This window comes from Saimiri boliviensis, chromosome 14 (genome assembly GCF_048565385.1).
Source record: "Saimiri boliviensis isolate mSaiBol1 chromosome 14, mSaiBol1.pri, whole genome shotgun sequence".
Lineage (NCBI taxonomy): Eukaryota > Metazoa > Chordata > Mammalia > Primates > Cebidae > Saimiri > Saimiri boliviensis.
Genome location: NC_133462.1, coordinates 24,381,547 through 24,407,464, shown reverse-complemented (window position 1 = coordinate 24,407,464; position 25,918 = coordinate 24,381,547). Strand labels below are relative to the sequence as shown.

General features: G+C 46.4%; 1 protein-coding gene across 11 annotated transcripts in view; it reads left to right on the top strand.

Annotated features, from left to right (window-relative positions):
• ZNF536 (zinc finger protein 536) overlaps positions 1 to 24,984 on the top strand; it is a 486,467-nt gene extending 461,483 nt beyond the window's left edge. For 6 of the 11 annotated variants that reach the window (XM_074384328.1, XM_074384322.1, XM_074384324.1 and 3 more), the window contains one exon: positions 20,883 to 22,668. In XM_074384328.1, the coding sequence (XP_074240429.1) occupies positions 20,883 to 21,127 (245 nt within the window). In that variant the 3' untranslated portion in view covers positions 21,128 to 22,668. Of the gene's footprint in view, positions 1 to 20,882 lie in introns of all 11 variants that reach the window. The other 5 variants (XM_074384325.1, XM_039467086.2, XM_039467087.2 and 2 more) reach the window with 2 other exon arrangements.
• Positions 24,985 to 25,918: the final 934 nt, after the last annotated feature.

The following is a 25,918-nucleotide window of genomic DNA, read 5'->3' as shown; positions in this document are numbered from 1 at the left end:
GCTGCACGTGTGAGAGAAGACAATGGTGGTATTAATGGTGAAAAGAAAAAGAAAAAGAAAAAACCAGGTACACACGCTTGTTCCCAAAGGCTGCGAGGAACAGAATTAGATTTTGTTGCTAGATTCCAGAAAGTGAAAATTTCAGCGTGGCTTTTCATTTGGCATCACGGATTTTAAAAAAATAAAATAAACATCTGGTTGTTTGAATGCAAGTGAGGCGCCCTCTTTCCCACCACCCTGCCCCCTGTTTCAGCCAAACTGTGTGTGTAAACACTGTCTTAATTGACTTCAGGTTAGAGAAGTCTGGAAAACAAGCTTAAATTCATAAAACTGGGATGGACATACTTGAGGCCTCTCTAATCAGCCAACAGTAGGCATTATTTACCATTGTTAGGTATCAATGGGGAACAAATGCCATTAACATTGGGCCGCCCTCCTAGAGGAGACCACATTTAGAGAGAAAAAGACTCTTCTGGCAAAACAAAGGTCCAGTGAAGAGCTAAGTCCTGTTGTAGAGAGAAAGGAGAAAGTGGGCCCACTGAGGATAGGAGGGGACTCAGAGAGGAAGCGACTTGAAAGGGATTTGAATCCGGATGATTATACTGGCGATGAGTTTGGTAAGGAAGCCTCATTTAGTTCACATTCAGGTCTAGTCTCTCTCTCAGTGCAAAGATTTGTCTATTTTGAGACTCAGGAAAGAAATGATTCTATTTGCAAAGTAGATGCTCGTTGTTTATTAACCGTCATGTACAGCTTTCCATTGGATTAACTGGCACTCAATGGCTGCCCTTCAAATCTCATCCTTAAAGCAAGATCTCCAGGTTCTCTGGTGGTTCAGAGGGGAGGGGTTTGGAGGCAGAACACCTGGTTTCATACCCAGCTACCCTGTTTCCTGTGTCACCCGGGCACGTGACTCACTGTCTGTGTACCTCAGTTTTCCCATCTGTAACATGGGAGGATCTTAGTAACAGAACTTACTTTATAGTTTGTGTCAGGACGGAATGGCACATAATCAGCTGTCCCGTTCTTAAAACAGAGGTGAGAAGGGTCTGATAAAAACCACTCCTCCCCGCAAACAAAATGATTTTTATTTTCTCTTTGGCCATGCTCGCTTCTTTTTTCCCTTTCCTCTTAGCTAATTTTGTAGAAGGAATTTTGCAGCTTGACTAAAGATCCTGGCTAACTACTATGAGTAGTTTATGGCTTGGCGGTCAGTGAGGCTGCTGCTTAGGGTCTGAGCTAGGAAAGGCAGAAGAACGAGTTTCTAGAGGAGGTAAGGGCTGGAGGTGGGGAGGGAGACTTGTGGGTGCAGACCAGAGGCCTCCCAGCCAAATCTCCAAGATCTTTCGAAAGCAAAGCAACCCGCTGACCAGCTGGCTGAGCCGGCAGAGGGGAGCAGGGTCTTTCTGTATTAACAGTGAGGTCTGCTCAGGAGACCACCTCCCCCGGCCCCCAGCCGACATGCACGGGAAACAGGGAGACAGAGTTTGCATCAGGGCGGTCGTTTCCAGAGGTCTGCAGCCAGGAGACAAGCCCGCCCCCGCTCCGATCCCGGGCCAAATGGAATAGGAAGATCCGGATAATAAAAATCAACTTGTCACCGAGACATTCCTCAACTGTTAACAATCAGATTGGGGCTGAGGGCGAGGGGTTGGGAATACCAAAGGACATCAAAGGGGGTCTCACGCCCAGACTCCGCTCCCTTTCAAGGCTCCGTAATTTGGGAAGGAAGGTTGTGTTCTAAATAATTTGCGAGGCTCACAACATGCAGGTTATTGTTTGTGGACAGATGGTGCATTGCGTTTTATCGCTTTTCCTTCTGTGGGCCCTCATATGTGGGACTGATGTGCATTCTGAAGTCTTTGTCTCCTTGCTAAAATCTCTAATCTAAAACAGGCAATCAAGCACAGAGGCAGGGCTTCAGAAGGCATAATCAGAGTTCTAAAAGCAAAGAAGAAAAAAGGGGAGGGGGGAATACCAGACATCCAACTGCAGTTACGAGGAGGCAGATGTGTTTGCAGAGAACGCGAGAGGTTATGAGGGTATTTAAAGTGGACACATGAAAGGGATTCAGAAGGACAGAGGGAGAGAAAGGGCCACCCTGCAGCAGTGATGGGCACCAGGGCGGCGGTGCCTGGCCTCACCCCCGCCTGCAGCCTCTGCCTGGGTCTCCACCTCCCCTCCAGGGACCAGGGGTCTTTGTCTCTGCAGGCGGTCACGGCCGGGCCTGGGAGGCCCCCTCTCGGATCCGAGGCCGCCCTTAAGAGTTAAATCATGTGGCTACACAGGAAGGAAATGAAATAGACGAACTTGCTCCTCTTTTCTTCCTACGGATTTTTTCTTTTTGATTCTGAAGATAGAATTACTGTTTGTAAGCATCTGAAAGTCATTAGAAACCCTGCAGTCTGTCAGGTGCCGAGGCAAGAAACTGCTGAAACCAAACGGGTGCCTGCACCGAGGGCTGGGAATTCATCATGTGCTGATGAGCAGTTATAATAATATATGAGCAAATCACAAGCATTCTGCAAATTAATCAAATTTTTTTCCCCTTCTCCCTTGTCTCTGGGAGAGTGGCTTTGCAGGCAGACGTAGGTGAAGCAGTTTCACTCACAGATGGTCGCTCTGGCATCAGATGGAATTTATATAACAGTAATTCTGATTCTTTGCCAAAGAGGCAGCGAACACACCAGGGAGATTGTAGAAGGCAAGTCATGTGGTTTTGCTGAGGTTGTTGTGGGAAGTTTAAGGGGGGAAATCTCAAATTTTCCTCTTTGCCTTTACTGTTTTTGCCTGAAGGGCCAGAAACGGAACGCCGTTCTGCCATGGGCGAAATCCGTCACGTCTTTTCTCGAGACTTGTGCTGAAAGAGTGCTTCGCAGCTGTTGCAACTGCTGGCGGTGACAGAGCCCCAAGACTCCGGCTCCTCGCTGGCTCCGTACAAGATTTAAAGGGGAGAGGGTTCAGAAGGTGGCCAGGCTGCACGCCAGGAAGAGGCAGGGCCACCTCCTCGCACGCCCACAGGGCTCACTTACCCTCCTGCTCCCCATGGCATTGCTAAACCTATAAGGGCTTTTCTTTTCAAGTGTTTTATTAAATGAAGAGTCTAACAACCCTCACTTTAATTACACACGGGCTCCGTTTATAATTCCTCTGGATTTATTCAAGTAGTTGAAAACGATAGTGCCTGGTGATTAAACTGATCATCTTAGTTTAGCAGCTCCAAAACCTGGGAGAGAGTGTGTGTGTGTGTGTGTGCACGTGCGTGTGTACGTGTGCAGCGTGGAGGTGCCAGTAGTGTGTGCTTGCACGTGGTGGCTTGTCTCTAGGCCACTCTCTGCTTCGGACACCCCGCCCCCCCCCACTCATCCCTAGCTTCCCTCTCCCTTGGGAAACCTCAGCTCGTATGGGACAAAGGGATACATGAGTTGATCCTCTTGGGGCCACCCTGGATCACAGCACAAGGCACCCTTATCCTCGCGGAAGGAAGGAGGATACCAAGATGGCGTGTCGCTGGCATTATGCAATACCGTCCTGAGGCTGGGAGGGTTTCTTTCCCCTCCCCCTAATGTAAAGCCCTGCCCATTTGTTTTGGTTTACGTGACTACAGAGAAATAAGTGGATTAGACGGAAACTTTCGCATGCTTCATTGCAGCTGGGTGCCGACATCTGTCATTCCCAAGCCATATTCTGGATTATGCCAGCAAGAGAATGCAAAGTCTGACACCTTTGATTTTAGAGAGATCCTTTTATAAGGGCGGGGTGGGGGGGAAGAGAAGAAAGGAGGGGCTCATTTCCTTTGTGACTTCATTAAAAAAAAAAGCCACCTCTCTTCTGTGCTTTATTTTATTTATTTATTTCTGCCACGTGACGACGTTAGCGGTGCTCCAGGACGGGGAGCTGTGCATTGAAAAGTTTATGCTTCCATCTTTCCTTTTTACTTAGTAATTTTCTATTGTTCGCAGTACCAATTTGTTGAATTGGGCATGATAAAAAGTAGCTATTTTAAATATATCCAGTGTGGCCGTCTATATGGATATATACTGTGGGTATGGATTGCGGGTGTCTGATTCCTTTATGGGAAGAGACATGTGCGATTCTCGCTCACACATAAACTTACATTAATACAATACAACCTCACTGAATTTTGATGGAATGTGACTGCTCCCGAGGTACTGTTTTTTGGTGAGTGGCTCTGCAACCCATATGGGCCCCCCGCGCCCCCCGTAGGAAACATACTAATATTTTTATGAAAGATGCGTGCAAGTAGTGAATTATCCACAGATAACCTTGGATGCCAGCTTTCAGTGGATTGGATATCGATACACTTAACGCGCTTTGTGCTGGTGGTTTCATAGGTCGGCCTCTCCCCTTGTGGCTTCCCTGGTGCCACACAGAGCACAGCACACCCTTGGTACGAGCCAAGTTCCAGTATTGGCCCCCCTCCCACATTTAAATTGTGCAATAAAACAGAAACTACAATTAAGGGCTGATGTGTTCATTTTAAGCGACACAATGGAAAACAGGAAGCGACTGAACCAGCAGAGACCACCCACTTGTTTATTTCACTGGGTGTGTACAAGAATGCAGCTCATCTGCTGGGTGAAAAAAACACACAAAGCTTCACCCAGTCTCCCTGCCTCAACCCCAGAGAAAGTGAGGATGGTACACAGTGAAGACTGGAAAGTCCAGGGCCCACAGGTGCCTGGCTGGTGATGCCTGGGGTGTAAATGCCCAATGGGTAAACGGGTGCCAGGCAGCGGGAATAAGTTCCACCCAGCTCCCCAGCCGCTGCCTCTGGGAAGATCTTGCCAGACCTTCTGACTTTGCAAGAGAAACTGGAAATCCTTGTTTTAATGTGAAATATATTTTTTTAAATGTAACATTGGCAATGAATTACAATTCTTTTAAAGAAATAGTGTTGGGGGAAAAAAATATGTGGGCCTGCAGCTTGTAACCACGAGGAGGGTAAATGCATTTTTGTCTACAGCAGTGATGGAATCTATGGTGTGGTCCCCATCAGGGGAGGGCTGTGGGCTTTTGGGGCTCACCGTCAGGGCGGGCAGTGTCCTCCCAGTCCCCCACAGAAAGCAGTAAGGTGAAGGGAAAGAGTGGGGAGGGGAGGGCGTGGTTCTTGGAGCTGTCACTGGGATTTTGAGCTTTGATGCAGGAAAGAGGAAAATGCAGAGCTACCCAGTGACCAGGGCGCACCTGAGAAGCTGTTCAACACCCTCCACCAACGTGGAGAATGGGAGGAAGAGCGTAGTGTTGACAGCTGGGATTGGAGTTACAAAAGGCACCCGGCAGAGCACAGAGCAGTCAGATTTTCCTGCTGATGAAAACAGCAAGGCATGGTGGGATATTCCAGGGGGTCCAGGTGGGGACGGTGTGCAGGGGAGGGTGCTCCAGAGTCACCTGTTAGGAGGTGTGGCCTGCACGGAAGAAGGAAGCCAATTGCCAGGCTCTGAGCAGGATGTGGATAGCAAGGTGGGGACTCCTGTGAGCTGAACCCCAGGAAAGAGGTCCTTCCGTGAACAACATCTGCTTCCTTGTCCAGTCCCTACTGTGTGCGGAGCCCGCCAGAGGGCAGCAGTTTCCAGCCTCCTAGAGGGAAGGAGGAGTCCCACCAAGCCCACAACACGGGAAGCCATTAGCAAACAGTGCCTGACGGAACATAATTAAGTGCCTAATTGTGTGATGCCTCGGAAAAGTGGAGCTCTGCAGGCTGGTCCTGAGAACGGCTTTGGGAGAAGTTGGGGCTGTGGTGGGGCTCACTGGAAGAAGATGTGGGGGCTGGATGTGGGTGAATTTCTAGTAGGAATGGCAGCGTGTAGTAGGTAAGAAGGGATTGCAATTTGGAATGCCGGGCTAAAGAGGTGAGATACTGTGGTGAGAAACAGGGAGCCACGGATGGCTATAGAGGAGGGGCAGCCACATGTATACACAAGATTTGGGTACTTGGCTTGGTATGGATGGTGTGGCTTTTTTTCTGTCCGGAGAGGTCTCACTGTTGGTCTGAGATGGGCCGTTGACCCAGTGGATGGTACCCAGAAGAGGGTTTACAGGGGCAGGTCTGGCTGTTACCACCTCTGCTAAATTCTGTGCCTCCATACTTACTGCCAACAGGGATTGCAGATAACTGTGTTTAGCCCAATATTGCTAAGGAGGGAAGGGAAGGATATTAAATGTGTGAATCATAGGTGCTGCATCTGCTAATTTTAGACTTCTTATTTTTGCTGTCTCTGAGTATCACCCTAATAATTTCACTTAATATTTAAAAATTAATTGGTTAAAAACTTAAAAATACACAACTCCAGCTTTGTTTTAGTGATAAGAGCCAACTCTGACTCACTAGATTTTGGGTCTTTTTTGCTAAGGCTGTTAACCTGAAATGTGCTCAGCTTGGGTCCGTTGTAAATCGCCTTTGGAGCCTGGTTTAATAAGCGCCTCTCCCCTGCCCCCCAACGTTGGAGAGAGAAGGAAGTTTCTGGAGGATCGAGGTGGGCCACCAGCCCCCCAGCTCCCGGCTCCCTGCCGGGCACTTCCAGGCCATCGCCTCCTCTTTGATTTCTCCCGGTATTTCTTTAAAGACTAAATGCACTCACCCAGAGACAAACTCTGGGTATCATTAGAGTATTATTATATTACACGTCGAAAAATCTTCAAAAACGGAATGTGAGTTCATCGACCCTTTGAAGGTTATTTAATGATAAACATAAATGCTTTCATAAAATCTGGGCAATGATTTAAGGTCCCCAATCAATAGTTGCTGTTGAGTGCACACCGGCAGGCAGAGCAGGCCAGCTTGCCCGATCACCCAGGCGGGCTGGTGGCTCCACTCATCAGAGGAGCCTGGGGTAAGCAAATAAACAGGATTTAAGGCAAAATCTGCATGGCGTGCGCCTCGGCAGGGTGGGGGATGAAGTTGCCGAGAAAAGGAGCCACCTAGAGCCCAGGCCCTGGGAAGGGTAGCCCTGAGGCCAGAGGCACCAGCGGGGCTGAGCTGGGAGGCCAGGAGACTCTGCACCCCCAGCCAGAAGCTCCTCTTTGCTGATGCCTGGCTGGAATCTGACTTCATCTAAGCTCTCATCCTAACTGAACTTGAGCCTCGAGCTGCAGGGAGACAGCAAGGCGCAGTGTAGGCTGAGCTCCGGCTGCAGGCCCAGGTCCTGCCTTTCTCTGGCTTTGTGGTTTTGGACAGATGCTGTGTTAGTCTATTCTCACACTGCTACAAAGACACGACCTGAGACTGGGTAATTTATAAACAAAAGAGGTGGAATTGACAGAGCTGCATGGCTCGGGAGGCCTCAGGAAACATAATCGTGGAAGAAGGTGAAGGGAAAGCCAGGCACGTCTTACATGGCAGCAGGTGAGAGAGCAGGGGGGAATTGCCAGACACTTTTAAAACCATCACAAGAGTGGAGAGTTTCCCCCTTGCTGTTCTCTTATGATAGTGAGACCTCCCTCACTATCATAAGAGAATAGCAAGGGGGAAACAGTCCCCATGATCCAATCACCTCCCACCAGGTCCCTCCCTTCATACCTGGGGATTACAGTTCTGGATGAGATTTGGGTGGGGACACAGAGCCACACCGTGTCATCTGACAAATGGGATCCCAACACCTGACTTCAGGACTGGCAGAGGAATCAAAATGCATTCAAAAGTATTTGAATACTTACAGCCTTTTCTAGCAAACATTCATTTAACTCTATGTGCTGCACTTTGCGCTAAGCATCAGGCCTTATCTCATTGCATCCTCACAGTAATCCTATCAGGGAGCTACTATTATTATTGCACCCATTTTACAGATGAGAAAACCGAGACTTAGAAAGGTTAACTAGCTGGCCCAAGAGCACACACAGCTCCTAAGAGGCAGATATCTTTGAGCCCTGGTGTCTGGCTTGAGAATCTACAGTTTTCATCACTGTACTCGAATAATGAAAAACTCTGCATGCTAGCAGGGCAGTGATTATTTCTCAAAATCTGCTGTGCTGCCTTCCCGGACCCTTTGGTTGCAGACCCAGCAGGCTGTGGGTGTGCCATATGCCCTCCTGAAGTTTTTGGGTCAACAAAACTTAAGTATTACCTGTTTGGTTCTGTGACATTGGAAGTATCTCTTGGTGTGGGGTGTTGAGTTCTTCCTGTTCACAGAAAATCAATCAAATTCGCTTATAAACAAACATTCAAAATAAACTTTTAATTTTAGTATAGATTTAGATCTATAAAAATGTTGCATAGAGACCATGTGTGGTGGCTTACACCTGTGATCCCACTTTTGGAGGCCGAGGCAGGTGGATTACCTGAGGTCAGGAGTTCAAGACCAGCCTGGCCAACATGGTGAAACCCCGTTTCTACTAAAAATACAAAAATTAGCTGGGCACGGTGGCACACGCTGGCAGTCCCAGCTTCTCGGGAGGCAGAGTCTGCAGAATGACTTGAACGTGGGAGGCGGAGGTTGCAGTGAGCCAAGACCGCGCCACTGCACTCCAGCCTGGGCAACAGAGGGAGACTCTGTCTCAAAACGAAAAGTTGCATAGATAATACAGAGAACTCCCATAGAGTTCACAGCCATTTCCCACTATTACTAACATATGACATGGGTAGGGTATGCTTGTCCCAATTAAGGAAGCCATATTGACACATTATTCTTAAATAAAGTCCATATTGTAGTCTTAGTTCTTTAGATTTACCCGATGTCCTGTTCTACTCCAGGATACTATATTGCGTTAGGTGTCCTGTCTCCTTACACCCCTCGTGGCTGTAACCGTTTCTCACTTTTCTTGTTTCTGATGACCTTGACAGTTTTGAGGAGTCTTTTGCAGAATATCCCTCAATTGCAGTTTCTCATATGTACACTGGGGTTATGGATTTAGGGAAGGAAGACCAGAGAGGTAGATTACCATTCTCATCATATCAGATCAAGGGCACGTGCTGTCAGCATGACCTTGATCTGCTGGCTGAGGTCATGTTTGTCGGGTTCCTCCATTGGGAGCTTACTCCCTGGTCCCTTTCCATACCCTACTCTTTGGAAGGAAGTCACTGTTCACGGTCTACTCTTGGGGAGTCCGGTGTTATGCTCCATCTCCGTGAGCAAGGCATAGCCACAAAATTATTTGGAATGAGCGAGGCATTTGTCAGTCCTTCCCCCAGTATGTATTGATGCAATCATGTAGGCCAGTGTGACTTGTGGACACTTACCTGAGACTCTGAGTTATAATCTGATATTGTGTTATTTCCTTTGTTACTCAAATGCTTCTAGCTTTGGATATGGGGGCCTTTTTAGCCAGCTCTGTGCTAATCTGACACCTCTCCCTCCCCCATCAATATGTGGGGTATTTTTTTTTAGTACTTCCTTACTTCCTAGCACTGAATGCCCCAGGATTATTTTTGTATATTTCCTATCCCAGTCCTAGAATCAGCCATTTCTCCAAGGAGCCCTGGTTCCCTTTTTTTGAGAGTGGTATTAGAAACCAATGTCACCATTTCCAGACCCTCTCAGCTGACAGAATAAGGAAATATATGCTCGTATACTAACTCCTGTATATACACACATCTATATTATAAATATGAAGCTAAGCTTGAGTTCACACAGATGTCTTCAATCCATTACCACATAGATCAAAATGCACTTGTAAAATAAGTACTTTTTTTGGGGGTAGCCTTCTAAATTAAAACCCAAATCACAGGAAATTTGAAACCTAAATTTATTTGTACTAAGGATATTCCAAAGTGTTTTTGCATCTTTGATGAGATGGATGAATATTTTTTTTAACTGAAAACACAAATTACGTACCTGATTGGAACCATTCTCGCCTATTTGGAATTAAGAAAAATTTTAAAGTATATGCTCAACTGAGAAAACAGCTCTCTCTGTGGGCCTAGTGATGCTTTATGTATATTTTTACCTCTCTCGTTACCCTGCCGAGCTGCTGAGCCTCTTGAACCTGAAGGCAGGATTGCCAGGGTCCTGGGCTGGCATCCTCCCGTTTTGCAGCCTCGGAGTCAAGGCAGTAAATATTCAAAGGAAGCAGCAGGTGATGATGAGGGGCTTCGGGACCCCAAGCGAAGACCAGCCCAGCATCCTGCAGGCCTGACCCACTCACGAACCTGTTGTACCACTATAACCAGTGGATTCCCCTCAGGCCAGTGGGGCCCACCTCTGGGGAGCTGAATTTCTTCTCTCCTCTCCTCTCCTCTTCTCTTCTCGTCTCTTCTCCTTTCTCTCTCTTTCTTTGTTTCTCCCTCTCTCTCCCTTCCTCCCCTCTTCTTCCCTCCCTCCTTTCTTCCTTCCCTTATTTCTTCCCTCCTTCCTTCCTTCCCTCCCTCCCTCCCTCCCTTCCTCCCTCCTTCCCTCTCTTTCTCTCTCTCTTTTTCTCTTTCTCCTCCCTCCCTCCCCCCTTTCTTTCTCTCTTTCTTTCTCTCTGTCTTTCTCTATTGCCCAGGCTGGAGTACACTGGCAGGATCACCACTGACTACAGCCTCCAACTCCTAAACTCAAGTGACCCTCCTGCCTCAGGCTCTTGAGTAGCTGGGATTGCAGATGCATGCCAACATACCCGGTTCGTTTTTAAATTGTTGTAGGAATGGGGCTTATTATGTTGTCCAGGCTGCTCTTGAATAACTGGCCTCCAACAATCCTCCTGTCTTGGCCTCCTAAAGCTCTGGGGATTTCAGGCCTGAGCCACCTGCCACCCTGAATTTTTAATGTACCCAATTGACCTAGAGGGGGAGCCATTTTCTTACCTAGCTGCAGGCATTGTGTAAATGTTCCTCATTTCGAGGAGTTTGGGGTGGTGGGGGCACTGGATGTGCGGTTCTAGAAGTTTGGTGTAGGTGCCAGGGGGCGGTGGCTGTTCCCAAGCCTTACAGACAGACTTGCGTGTGGGAGCTGGCGCTGAGGCTGCTTCTCACCACTCGATCACCTGCCCACTTCTAGACAACGGCACTGTCAATCGTGGATGCAGGACACCCTTCTGTGGTAGAGACGTTTTGAGATCCCATGCTCCAAAAAGGATGTCCCACGTGCTCAATGCCCAGCTTTGATGAGCTTCTGTGCCTGTAAGGGGAGTGCCACGTGGTGCTTGAGCAATCTCTCTCTCTCTCTCTCTCACACACACACACACACACGCAAATACACACAAACACAAATGCACACACAGACACAGACACACACAAACACACACACAGAAACACAAATGCACACACACACATATGCACACAGACACACACATAAATGCACAGACACACACAGACACTAACACACACAAAAACACACAGACACACACACACAAACGCAGAGACACACAGACACGCAAACACAAAGACACACAGACACAAACACATAAACAGACACAGACACATACACAGACACAGACACACACACGCAAACACAGACACACACAGACACACACAGAAACACAAATGGACACACACAGACACAGACACACACACATATGCACACAGACACACACAGAAATGCACAGACACACAGACACTAACACACACACACAAACACACAGACACAAACACACAAACGCAGAGACACACAGACACGCACAGACACAAACACAGAGACACACAGACACACGCAGAAACAAACAAACACAGACACAGACACATACACAGACACACAGACACACACACAGACACAAACACAAAAACAGACACACACAGACACACACAGATACATACACAGACACACACACAGACACACAAACACAGACACACACACACACACACACAGACACACAGACACACACACCTGGTACACACCCTTTCGGGGGGGTCATGCACCACCTCCCGGAGCGTCTTTGGCTCTGAACCAGAGACCCCTCTGGTTAGGACCAGCAAGTAGGTTGCAGTCCATGGCAGGAGCGTGTAGAGAGATGGGCATTCTTTTAGAGAAGATATGAAGTTGAATCCCTGATCAGAAAGCAGTAGGTTCCATGCGCGTGACTTTGGATGATCATGTAATCCCCCTGGATTGGGGATTTCATGTCTGTAACATCCCTCGGCCATATCTCCCTATTGGCAGTCATGAGGCCACTCCTGCAGAGGCGCTGTGATGAGTGGGTGCCAGCACGTGTTCACCAATGGGCACTGTCACCACCCCAGGACTAAACACCACAGGGTGGTCACCTCCCCTCTCTCCACTCTTGTCCTCTGCCCCACACTTGAGGAGAAGCCATCAGTTTGGAAAGTCTGGAGGCCCCATAGACGCAGCCCCCTCTCTTCCACAAAGCCAGCTGCCCACAAGTGTGGAGCTGTAATGAATGGATGGTCCCCCCAAGGGCAGGCATTTTCTACTCCCCCTTAGGTGCGGGGAAAGAGTAGATATTTCCATCCTAGCAAGTAAGAAAAATATCTCGTTTCCCCACTTTTTGTTATAAACAATGTACGACTTGCTTTCTCCTTACTCCTCTTGACCCTCCGCACTGTATACATATTTATATATTATTCATAGTGGATTAAAAATGAATGTGCTCTTTACCACGGCTCTACGGCGCAGTGACAATACAAATTAACGTATGATGTACTTACTTTTCACATGGCAGTGATGGGAAATGTTGATGGCCTCAAAGTGAGAGGTAGAGGGGAGTGAGGAGGGGTGGGCGGTTGGGGGGGGCACCCATCTGGCCACACCACCAGGGCTCCGAGCTGTGGATACAGATAGACAGGGATTGGGAACATTCTGGGCACCTGGTGCGAAGCGGTGCTGGAAAAGTCTTCCCAATTCTCTTCTCCCATGGAATGAGGGCCAGGCTTCCCCATGGGTCCTGTGTGCCTGACCCCATTCACCTTCCCCATGGAGCTTCTCCTGGACCTTGTTGACCAGCTCCCAGGGCACTGCGCTGACCCCGGCTTCCTAGCCCTGTGCCTGGGCTCAGGTGTGCCCCCCCCCCACCCTTGATCTGTAGCAGCCCTGTCTCCCTTTCCTATCTCCTGGCAACCTCTCATTTATCTGTTATTTATTTATTTTTCGCTGGAAAAAGTGCTTGGCGGAGATCTGTGATGTGCCAAGCCCCGTGCTGGGTGCTGAGTAACAACAGTCATCAAAAACCCCAAAACAACCCCAAAATAAAAGCTCAGTGCTTGCCCCCGTGGAGCTGACAGTCTGCCTGGTGGGGAAGACAGCCGGGATTCTTTTATTTGTTCAGCTCCTGCTAGCAGCCAGGCTGAGGAAGAGGCATGTACTGGGATGTGTGTCACAGTCATGGCGGCAGGTCTGGGGTCATCGGGGGAGGCAGTTCCCAGGCGGAGGCAGCTACACGGGAGGCCTGCCGGATGAGGTTGCAGGTGTTGGATGAAGTAGGGGCAGGCAGAGTTCAAATTGAGGAGATGATCAGGGAGGACTGAGCAAAGGTCCCGGGGCAGGAAAGAGTGTGAGGCATTTGGAGAACAGAGAGAAGTCCCCTGTGGCCAGAGTGCAGCAAACTACCGGGGCTTTCACGGAGAGAAGGAGGCTCAGAGGCTCAGATTCCTCCTGGCAGAGGTTTGTGCAGCTCCCCATCACCTCTACCACATCACAGCCTGCACTGCCTCCCAAAGCTGTTTGGGACGTGGCCCTTGGCCAGCTCAGCCTCGCCCTCTAAATGGGGAGTTCCTTCTGGCAAGAGGCCTCACCCACATCAAATTCTGTCTTATCTTTGCTGAACCTCCTCCCAGGGAAATGCAACTGTTAACAACTTGTTCCTTTGGGCTTTGAAGGGCCTCTGGCTTCCCAGAGCCCCCATTCCAATCTGTGTGCCCCAAGGAGAGACAGTCCCTTAAGCTTCCGTGGTGCTACCTACGCCGGAAGCGCAGGACGCTGGCGTAGGAGGCACTCGCTGAGTCAGCACTTTTGATGACTGAACCAGGCAGAGTTTCCCCTGAGCCAACTCAGATCAACAGCGCGATGACAACACTGGAAACAGCAGCCGTGCCCATGACAAGCCTCCGTCATCTTGGAGTTCTTCTTCAGTTACCAGTGTGTCTCCTGCTGTCATCGGATCCCCACAGCACTCCCGTAATATCGGTGTTTGTATTATTGAGTCATTTTCCAGGTGTGGAAATGGAAGCCTTGAGATCAAATGGTTGCCCAAGGTCAGAGAGAGAGGAGACTGAAGTTCAGGGTGCTGGGAGCTTAGCAGCCTTACAGCGGAGGGAAGCGGCGGTGGGGACCCAAGCTCCTCTGTCCACGGGGGAGAAGGAGGACCCTGAAAGAAAAGCAAAGGTCCCAGAGCGAGACAGTCCCCAGGTCTTCCTATGTGACCAAAGGCCGTCCTGGAGTGTGGTGCTTCTCAGCAGGTTCAACCTGGGAGAGGCCACGGCCTTGATGCTGTCTCCAACAGGGAGCTGGCCGGAGTGGGTGTTCTCATGCTCTTCCGTTCCACCACCATGGAAACCTGCTTGACCCAAGTCTGTCTTAATACTTACTTCACTTCTTCAACACTGATGGACATGAGCATCTTCCTTGCAGCTCCAGAAATCCCCACGTCCAGGTCCAGTCAACCAAGATGGCACAGGCCATGTGGCTGGTCTTTTGTTTTATTAAAATGAGATAGATGGAACTGTCCGGGCCACTGAGCGGCTGCCCTGTCACCTCTGGGGCTGCAGTGGCTTCTCCTCTGGGGATAAGATGACCTACCTCCTTCTGGAGAGATCTGACTTCCTCCAAACCCACAGCGCCCTCAGTAGAAATGTCAGGGAACTCCCATGTTGTTGTGTTACTCCATGGGCCCCGCTTGCTCTTGCTGCCTTCAGGAGGATCTCTTCTGTCAGAAATATGTGAAATCCACAGGGACATATTTAGCGGAGCTCGGCATTTTTTTTTTTTTTTCTGGAGCCCTTGCTCATGTTCTCTGACCCAAAGCCAATGGATCCCAAGCTCATTGTCATCAGGGGCTTCAAATGACAAACGGTAGAGAGACGTTTGGAACTTTTTAATCCAGATTTACTTGGACTTCGAAACGTGTCATGTCCAACAATACTGTGCATAGCAACAACTTTCTGTTTGGGAATAAAGGTTCTCATCATCAAAAGATCGGGCTTTCAGTTATATTTGATGCTTGGAAAAATATAACGCCTTCTTCTGGGTCTATCATAGATTCTCTCCGTCAGCTTCCCCAAGGGTAGGCCTCTCCTTTCTTCGTAGAACTTCCTTCCGCATCAGTCTCATGGTAGCCTTTCAGTAAACAACTCAGAAAGGTGTGTGTGTGTGTGTGTGTGTGTGTGTGTGTGTGTGTGTGTCTGCCTATAAATAATATTATGGATATAGAATAAAATTCAATGTAAATTGTGTATAAAGTAACACATTGTGTGTGTGTGAGCCTATAAAAACACATTTTTAATCATAGTCTTTGTAATAATTTTAGAGAGCGAGGGGTACTAAGTACTTTATATCACTGGAAATTCATTCTGAAGTCAAACTTCCCAGGTTCACTGTACGTCAGCTCTCTCATCTGTACAATGGAGCTGATATCATCCCTTGACAAAATTGGCCAAAGCTCAAATATGAGGATAAACATGCAAAAATGTACATGAAAAACTGGAATGCAGGCCTTCAGGGTCTTTAGGTACCACCATTATTACCTACAAAGCTTCTACTTACTAGATATATTGCAAGATCAGGATTTATTATGATTCTAGCATTATATAGACTTCTTTCCACGATGTATACGTGGATGGCTTTAGATGAATTTACATACAGATTTCCATCTTACCTAAGTTAAAATGAAACCAATTCAATACTTATGTTTTGACCACTGAAGTACCCAAATCTACCAGAAATATTATTATACATTTGGACTATTTTCAAGAAACGGAGATTCAAAATATAACCATAGGATAAAATCATGATTAATATTTTAAAACTGATTGGTGGAAAAAAACGTACTAAGTGCTTTTATACCAAGTTGGCCAAATCAAAAAGGCTTTCATTGCCAATAAAGGAGATATCTGAGGTTCACATTTTAGCTTGCTGAGAGGCACACGGCATCACTCCCGTGGGAGCATCGTTTGTAGAGAGGGTGGCTTCCAGGTAGCATAGAATTTATACATGAAATAAATTATTATTCAGTAATGTGACAAGAGAAAATACAATAGACAAGCCGGGTGTGGTGGCTCACACCTCTAATCCCAGCACTTTGGGAGGCTGAGGCGAGTGGATCACCTGAGGTCAGGAGTTCAAGACCAGCCTGGCCAACATAGTGAAATCCCATCTCTACTAAAAAATACAGGAAAATTAGCTGGGTACGGTGGAGGGCACCTATAATCCCAGCTACTCAGGAGGGTGAGGCAGGAGAATCTCTTGAACCTGGGAGGCAGAGGTTGCAGTGAGCTGAGGTCACGCCATTGTACTCCAGCCTGGGCAACGAGAGCGAAACTCCATCTCAAAAAAGAAAAAAGAAAATACAATAGATAGTTTCACTGATGAACAAAACAACTGAAGAATAGAAGAAGCAATGTGATCCTGGTGAACTGAGGCAGATTTTATAAACAATCCTGAGGTTTGAGTACTCTGTTTCATAGTTCTGCCGGCCTCTTTGGATGATGGTACCAAGGGTTTTGGTTTTATTTTTTATTTTTACTCATTATTTGGAGTTCTTGACTCCAAAGACTTGTCATCCGACAGTGACATTCTCCATCAATCAATGATTGCCATATAATGAATAAATAAATGACTTATCCGTAGCATTGTCTGAACCATGGTAATTAGGACTGCCCCTGGTAGAAACACAGAAAAGACAGTCCGTTTCAGAGAAGCTTTGGCCAAAACCTCAAAACATTTCTTAGGTTTCCTGGTGTCTTGGCTACTTCTCTATTCTTGCTTGATAGTGTTCATTTCCAAGTAGCTCAAACCCCCGCTCAGTGAGCCCCGGGCATAGCTTAGGGTCCACAGGGATGGTAACTTGAAGAATTGGCTGGCTGAATCTTGGGGACTCTGCGTTATCTCTAAGCTGCTTGGCCTGGAGGATCTACCTGGAACTCACTGATGCCCAGCTTAGCCCTGATTTAGATTCACCATTAAGGTAGGGAGACTGGGTATGGCTTTTCCCATCCCATCGTCTCTGATTGGCCTCCTAATTCCATCCTCCAGCCCATGCCCTAACTCTCAGGCCATGAAGAACAGGGAGTATTTACATTTTTTGTGCACTCGTAAATCTGCATTAGAAATATATCTCTGTTGTCCTTCCCCTCCCAACCCAGGGCCTTCCCCAGGTGACCAAGCCCTTAAGGTAAAAAGGGTGGCAAGAGAGCAAATGGGTAGTCACTCTGGTATTCCTTCTTTTACCTGGCAATCATGGCACCAGTCCTTGGTGCTGGCTGTGCCCTTCTTCTGTGGCCACCTGTCAGGAAGGGCCCCGACAGCAGGTGCACTGTTCTTGTACTTCATTTTGTTCTTAACTGCAAAGTCTGTAGATTTGCAAATTGGCTTCTGGAAGTGGGAAGGTTGGTCAACTTCAGCCTTGTGTTAGGGACAACGGTAGAAATAGAAGAAGCAGAAACACTATCGAAAAATATATAATTCCTGGCCGGGCACGTGGCTCACGTCTGTAATCCCAGCACTTTGGGAGGCTGAAGTGGGCAGATCACCTGAGGTCAGGAGTTTGAGACCAGCCTGGCCAACATGGTGAAACCCTGTCTCTACTAAAAATACAAAAATTAGCCGGGCATGGTGGCACGCACCTGTAATCCCAGCTACTTGGGGAGCTGAGGCAGGAGAATCGCTTGAACCCAGGAGGCAAAGGTTGCAGTGAGCTGAAATCATACCACTGCACTCCAGCCAAGGCGACAGAGCAAGACTCCATCTTAAAAAACAAAGAAAAAAAAAAAAACCAAACAAACAAAAAAGAAAAGAAAATCCAAAAATGTATAATTAGAAAAAGGCAAGGTGATACCAAAAAATAATCAGTAGTTCATGCCCACCTGCTCTGTGCCAGGTACTGGGTTCGGCACGCATAACACTGAGATGGTGATGGTTCTTGCCTCAGGAATTCACGGCCTTTTGAGAGGACCAGTACATACACCCAGGCCCACAAAGCAGGCATCCCGCTGATCAGAGCCTAAATAGAGGAGTGGGTTTGATCCTGCAGAGAATGAAGTGGTATTTCAGACAGAGGGTAGACACACAAGGATATGGAGACACTGCACAGTGATGTCTATGTGCAGAGACCCTCTGAGGTTTGATATGGTGTGGGCAAAAGGAGTTTCCACGCTTTAGCGTGGAATGGAAGGACGCTTTAGGATTGAGCCATGAAAGTCCTGATTATTTCTCAGGAGGCCGGTGGCCATCCAAGATTTGGGGCAAAGAAATCACAGGCTGAGCTTCTGCTATAGGCACTCACTCTGCAGTCCCTGCGGAGGACAGACTGGAGGTGGGAAGTGGAAGCACGAAGGTCCCCCTGGGGCTGCCATGTTCATAGTCTAGACAAGAATTGGTGCACGCTGGGTCTGGTTCTGAAGTGGGCAAAGGACAAGATTCAACAGGTACTATGGGTAAGTCCTGGCCACCAGCTGCGTATGCGGGAACAAGGAGACAGTGAACTCCAGAAGCCCAACAGGAAAGAAGAATTTAGCACTGGGAACAATTCTTTGAGAAAGTGAGCTTCTGCTCCCAACATTGCGTCAGCCTCCTGCTTCTCAGGAACAAGGCTGTTTTGCTAAACAGAGACAGGGCTGCTACTACTGCTTTAGAGAAAGTGCTGAATGTGCTGTTGGTTTGTTTTCTGGAGCCAATGATTGGGCCCTCCATTTATTTACTTGTTTATTTTTTTGAGCAAATGAAACCCAGTCCTGGGCCCTGACCTCTTTGGGCACTGGGTGAAACAGCACACGAGAGCTTCCAGGAATGGCTCATCAGCAGCTTCCCAGAAGCAGGGAAAATGCCATTGCCCCAGAATAACTTCCAGCCAGATGTTTTACCACTTCCTCGAGATGGCAGAGTCTGTGCATGGCTGGAGCGCATCAGGGTAGAGACATCGCTCTTGGAGGATCAGGTGGAATTCCTTGAGAATCTGCCTTCTGCTCCAAATTAGAGTCTTTCCAGGAAGGTTTCATTTCAAGGGTCACTACTCAAATTCTACCTTCTTTAAAACTTATGCTGGCCTTGTTTACCTGTTCATCTTGCTCCTGGTCCCGATAACTTCCTCTGCTGTCCCTGAGACCCTCAGATTCTACAAATTCCCCCAGCTCAGCCTTCCCAGCTCTGCCCAAGAGCAAGGCTTGGGTGACACCCCTCACTCACCCCACCCCAAAATACACACTCTTTGCCATTCTTTGTTTTCTCAATGATAAAGAGTCAATAGAAGGATAAGAAAATGAACTGGATTTGCTCTGAGGCCTGAGTCAGACTCCTAGATGGAAGGATTTTTGGTTTTTGTGCAGAGTTGGGGTCAGCAAAGTGAAGCTCCTGGGCTAACTATTGTCTTTTTTTTTTTTTTTTTTTGTTCTTTGTTTTGGTCACAGGGTCTTGCTGTGTTGTCCAGGCTGTAGTGCACTGGTACCATCATAGCTCACTGCAGCCTCAGACTCTGGGGTTCAAGTGATCCTCCCACCTCAGCCTCCTGAGTAGCTGGGACCACAGGCATGTCCCTGGATAATTTTTAGATTTTTTTTTTTTTTTTTTTTTTGTACAGACTGTCTCACCATGCTGCCTAGGCTGATCTCAAACTCCTGGGCTCAAACAACTGACTTGCCTCAACCTCCCAAGGTGTTGGGATTCCAGGCATGAGCCACTGTGCCGAGCAAGTGTTTGCTTTTATATACTCTGTGAGCTAGGACTGGTTTTTCTATATTTTTAATGTTTGAGAAAAAAACTCAAATTAGAATAATAGTAGTTCATCCCACATGAAATTTATATAAAATTTAAATTTCAGTGTCCATAAATCAAGTTTTGAATTTCCTCAATAAAGAGCTGAGGAATATTTGTTTCCTGTCTTATTCTAGAAATACCTACATAATCTCTTGGATTCGGCCTCTTTGCCTGCAAGTCTGGGACTATTTACTACATAACCCTTTATAGAAAAAAGTCCAGGTATAGGGAGCTTCCTGTTTAGTCAGCTGGGTTAAAAACTCTAGCTAGAGACAGGTGTGGTGGCTTGCACCTGTAATCTCAGCTACTTAAGAGGTGAAAAGGGAGGATCCTTTAAGACAAGAGCTCGAGACCAGCCTAGGCAACATAGTGAGATCCTGTCTCTAAAATAGGCAAACAAAATTGCTGGGCATTGCAGTGCACCTGTGATTCCAGCTAGTCTGAAGGCTAAGGCCAGAGGATGGATATACACTTCAGATATAATCACACCAATGCACTGCCAGCCTGAGGTGAGGAATGAGACTTCACCTCTAACAATAACAAAAAAAAAAAAAAAAAAAAAAAAAAAAATAGCCAGAGGCCAGGTGCCTTAGCTCATGCCTGTAATCCCTGCATTTTGGGAGGCTGAGGTGGGAAGATCACTATAGGTCAGGAGTTCAAGACAAGCTTGGCCAAGATGGTGCAACCCCGTCTCTACTAAAAATACAGAGAGTAGCCGGGCGTGGTGGTGGGCACCTGTAACCCCAGGTGCTTGGGAAACATGAGACAGGAGGATCGATTGAACCCGGGAGGCGGAGGTTGCAGTGAGTGTCAAGATCGCTCCACTGCACTCCAGCCTTGGGGACAGAGTGAGACTCCGTCTCAGATACAAAAACAAAACAGCTACAACATAGCCAGGGAGGGAAAGATTTTCTAAATCTTAGTTTGTGTGCCTGATGTATTGGCTGCTTTTCTAACCCTTACTATTTGATTTTTGCAAAGTGATAATAATAAAATCGATTAGACTGGTGATTGCCATGGCGGTCCTTGGAGCCGCGGGGGGCCGGGAAGGTGTGAGCAGCAGTGCTGACCGGCCACTCTTTCTGCCCGCAGGTCACAGGCCTTTCCAGTGCCGCTATTGTCCCTACAGTGCCTCTCAGAAGGGGAACCTGAAGACACACGTCCTCTGCGTCCATCGCATGCCTTTTGACAACAGCCAGTATCCCGACCGCAGGTTCAAGCGCTCCAGGGTCGACTCGGAGGCTTCTGGGAATTTCGAAGAGCCCACAGCTGTCAAGGCGGGGAGCTCAGCCGACCTCACAGAAGAGGGGTGCAAGGGCCAGGAGGAGACCAACTGAACAGACCAACCTGTATATTGCAATAGTATTTTACACACAGTTTTAACGTTATGCATCTGATAAAAGTTTGCTAACTGCATTCCAAGGGGAAAAAATCATGTACAACCCCCCCCAATAGTGTATAGAACATTTAAAAAATTTTAAAAGATATCTATATATATATTAAAAAAAAAAATCCCCCAGCCCTTGAAAATGGCTGCTAAACTGTTACCCAGCAACAAATACTTCCAAAACAACGCAGGTGGGAGAAAAGTGATTTCAAAAACGCTTGGTGTCCTCCGAGCTGGAGAGAGCTGGGGGCCCTTCCCACTCGAAAGTCGTCTTTGTCCAAAAATAATGCTCTTAACCGAAACACGATACCATCTAAATGATTTAGCGTTGCGTTGAAGATGGAGGGGCTGTGTTTTCGTTGTTGAAAACACCTCTATAATCTGACACCAGCTGCCATCATTTGCCTCCAACCCTAATGAGATGTGTCGGGAGGCAGCTGTGGTGCCAGTCAGACTGGAGCGGTCACTGCAGAGAAAATCAATTCACGTGGTGTTGTAACTGCACTCTTAGAGAAACCCTAGACGGCCCGCAGCCAGCGCCCGGGCTGACCGGCACTGCAGAGGATTGATATCTGAAATGTGCATTTTTACAAAATACACAGCCAAATGAAATCAATGATCAGGAAGTGTCTGCAGACCAATGCCCATCGCAGATTTGATGAGTAATTCTTTTTTTTTTTTTTAGATCAAATTGCCATATTGAGGGAAATGTTTTGTTCTTGGTTGTCTTTTTTTTTTTCTTTTTTTAAAAAAATTTTGGATGAAGAAGGAAGTCGCTGTTAAAAAAATTGTAGGGTCCGTTATATAAAATGTTGTTAGGTAAACTAGCTAACCCCAACCATAGAAGATGCCGGTGAGCAATTAATGTTTAGGTAATAATAGAAAGATTTTTTAATTATGATTTTTAAAATTTTACTTGAATGAAGGCTGCTCTGGTCCTTATGATCAGATTTTTTTTTCATATGTTGGTTTTTGTAAATGTCACAGACATGAAGCGAGATTTTCTTCTCCAGCAAGCTCTTATGAAATAGCTTGCATTAAAATATGAATCTAAACATCCTGCTATCTTTAATGACGACAACTATTTGAGTTAAAATGTCTGTTTTTGTAAAACAAATGTGTTCCATATTTTTGTATATTTTAGATTTTCTACTGATTGGATACTCCAAATTTATCAAGGTCTGCACCACACAGGAGATTTCGAGTGTCAATAATGAAACACTTATTTCAAAAAATGATTTAGGAAGACTAGTTAAAGGTTTATTCTTGAATCTGCTAGCATGGTGTAAAGTTGAGCCTTTTAACATACTTCCTTTGAGTGACATAAAATTGGTGCTGTTGCTTGTGGTGGTAGAGAAGTATGGAAGTATTAACTTCTTCTAAAACAAAATCATTCAGACTTAAAAAAAAAAAAAAAGTCAATATTTCCTTGCAGGCTGGGAGCACAGATTAAACCCCAGGGCCTTAAAAACTTCAGCTCTGCCTACAGCAGTTTACAAAAATACTAAACTGCAATCAATGTAAATAAAATTCTTAGTGCTATCCTGAGACCAGAAAGAATCTCAGGCTAATAAGGAATCCGGTTTGCATATGCTGTCAAAAGGGTGTCATCTAACCGAGGTTTCAGTGTAAATGAGGTCGCTGTGCAACTTGGACCCATCTGGCATAGAGCAAGCTGCTTTCTTGTTTTTCTAGTATAGTTCTCACTGCCTTACTTAAATCGAGTTGATAAACTTAATGCAACTGTTTCTATGATCCTAGAGAAAGGACTGAAATGTTATTGAAAACTTTCCGACTGTAGTACGCTTTAGGATTTTAACTGCACTACTGTGTTTGCTGACTGTGCCAGTCCCTTGCTTTCTGTGTTTGCTCTGCCTTTGGTATCTTAGCAAAGAAAAATTAAAAAAAGAAAAAAAAAAGATGAAAAAAAAAAAGAAAAAAGAAAAAAAAAGAGGAAAAAAAGTGGGGGAAAAATGAGAGCCACATTCCATTTCTAGCACTTTGAGAGCTCTTTCAGTATTTTTTTGTGTCTTTCCAGCATCTCCGATGCGACAGGCAATAATTCTGTTTGTGACACTGGGAACATCCCCTCTTCTTTGTGGTGTGCGTGTTGATTCCATTTTGTCCAGTGCTACTGTCCTCCTCCCCGCCTCTGACACAGGCCTTCTTTCCAGAACATTTGTAACTTGTAACACACACAAGTGACAGCCACAGTGATGCAGCGTCAGTTTCTGAATGTCATCAGGTTCTCATATCTAAACATGTCAAGTTTCTTCCCTGTAACTTCTGTAGTCTGTGATGCTGGTCATAATACTGTCTACATTCCTACACAAAGAAAAAAAAAATCTATCTTGGAGGAAATCTGAGATCAATAGAAGTAGAGGATTTTGTTGCTATGCTTGTAACAAGTAGAAAACTTTGTATTTAAAGTTTATTCTTGGTCATTATTTATTATTATAATACATCAGTTGACAGAACTTTATTCTGGTATAGAAAGTATTAAAAGTTGTTTTTTCAGCAATGACTGTTTTCTTTCTGCTGTTAGAATAAAATGTCTTTGAAGCAGCCCAGTTTTATCCAGTGTTTTACGCAATAAAACCTCTACCTCCGGGGGAAAAAAAAAATCACATCTTTTCCTATTCACTTATGTTTACTAGGAGGAATCAAACATATTTTTGCAGGTTTGTCAGACTTTGGCAAGACTTTGTCAAATGCCGTGTATAAAAAGCCCTGTACTGAGCAGGGTACTATAGCTCACACCTGTAATCCCAGTACTTTGGGAGGCGGATCACCTAAGGTCAGGAGTTCAAATGCAGCTTGGCCAATATGGCAAAACCCTGTCTCTACTAAAAAATGCAAAATCAGCGTGGCTCAAGCCTGTAATCCTAGCACTTTGGGAGGTTGAGGTGGGGGTGGGGGGATCACCTGAGGTTGGGAGTTCGAAACCAGCCTGGCCAACATGGTGAAACCCCATCCCTACTAAAAATACAAAAACTGGCTGGGTATGGTGGCACACACCTGTATTCCCAGCTGCTTGGGAGGCTGAGGCAGGAGAATCGCTTGAACCTGGGATGTAGAGGTTGCAGTGAGCCGAGACCTCGCCACTGCACTCCAGCCTGGGTGACAGAGGGAGACTCTGTCTCACACAAAACAAAACAAGAAGCCCAGTAGGGTTCCGCAGTACGAATGATCCTCTCAGTCCTATGCTTTGTCAAGCTGATTGAATCTCTATGCCGCATACATGGCGTATGAGTGGGGATGTGTGTGTGTGTGCGTGTGGGTGTGTGTATGCACATGCATGTGTGAGCTATGCTTCTTTAAATGTTTGCAGGCATGCAGTTCAGTAAGGTAAAGCCTATGGGAAGACTGTGCTCTTCTTATTACAGTAATTATATAAGGCACTTAGAGCATTGGGATCTATTATTTCTCTTTACTGGTAGAAAATCTTTTTTTTTTTTTAATCATTAAATGCAAGGAAGTCTTTTACCTCCAAATTATCGGAGGATAATCTGAATTCTTCCTCTAGAAGAAAAAGAAAAGAACAAAGGGTGAGGAAGTCTCTGGTAGCAGGGGCTACTGCGAACGCAGAGCGTCGACACGGATTTGAGAGGGTTTGAAGCGTGTGCTCAACATGGGATGTGCAGAGCTTCTTTTTGATTTGTTTTGTTGTTTTGTTTTGGTCTCAAAAACAATCATGAATAGTGCATGCTGCGGTTCTGGAATACGGAGGTCCCACTGGACTGTTACAAGCAAAGACATCTGCCGAATTTTATAGAAATGTGTCCATTTACCGTGTTTCTTTCAAGGTGCGAGACTGTGTCCTTGTGTGGGAGCAGATGACTTGAATGAAATCATCGTCAGTCCTGACCGTCTGTTATTATGAATATCCAAGGTGAGCTAAGAGGTTGTAGTCAGGCGGTCAGGAAGTGAACCTACGAGGGACAGAAGACTGGAATGCAGAAGGCTGAATTAGGGATTCTAATATCTACCCACATCACATGCCATGATGGACCTCAAACCCACCAGGGCCACACAAGACACCACAGTGGCGAGAGGAGAGTAGGAACGATCGGGCTTGGGCAGCTGCACAGCCTGTCGCTCTGATGGGAGGGGAGGCTGTGAGATCTCGGTAAATGCACGTTGTCACCAAGGGGAAGTTGACATTAAATTTCCGAGTTTTCAAGATGTACTGGACACCTGGATTTTGTATTAAGTCTTCCAACTTTTCCCTGTTGGCTCAAAATGTATTTTAAGAAATTGTATATGAATGAATGAACAGAATGTGGTACCACCAAAAGTGGAATATTATTCTGCCATAAAAAGGAATGAAGCCCTAAGATGTGTGGTACAACATGGATGAACCTAGAGAACAGTGAGAGGAGCCAGTTACTAAAGGCTGCATATGATAGAATTCCATTTACATGAAATGTCTGGAATAGTCAAATCCACAGACACAGAAGTAGATTAGTGCTTGCCAGGGGCCGGGGGAGGTCACAATGAACAGTGACAGCTAATGAGTATGAGGTTTCTTTTTGAGGTGATAAAAGTGTTCTAAAATTAGATAGTTATGGTGGTTGTCCTACTTGGTGAATATACTAAAAACCACTAAATCATGCACTTTAAAAGAATGAATTTTATAGTATGTGAATTATATCTCAATTAAGCTTTTATAAAAAAATAAAACCCGGAGTGGAAGGCATTTTTAAGAAGCAACAATATATATTTCCATCAAAATATTGCC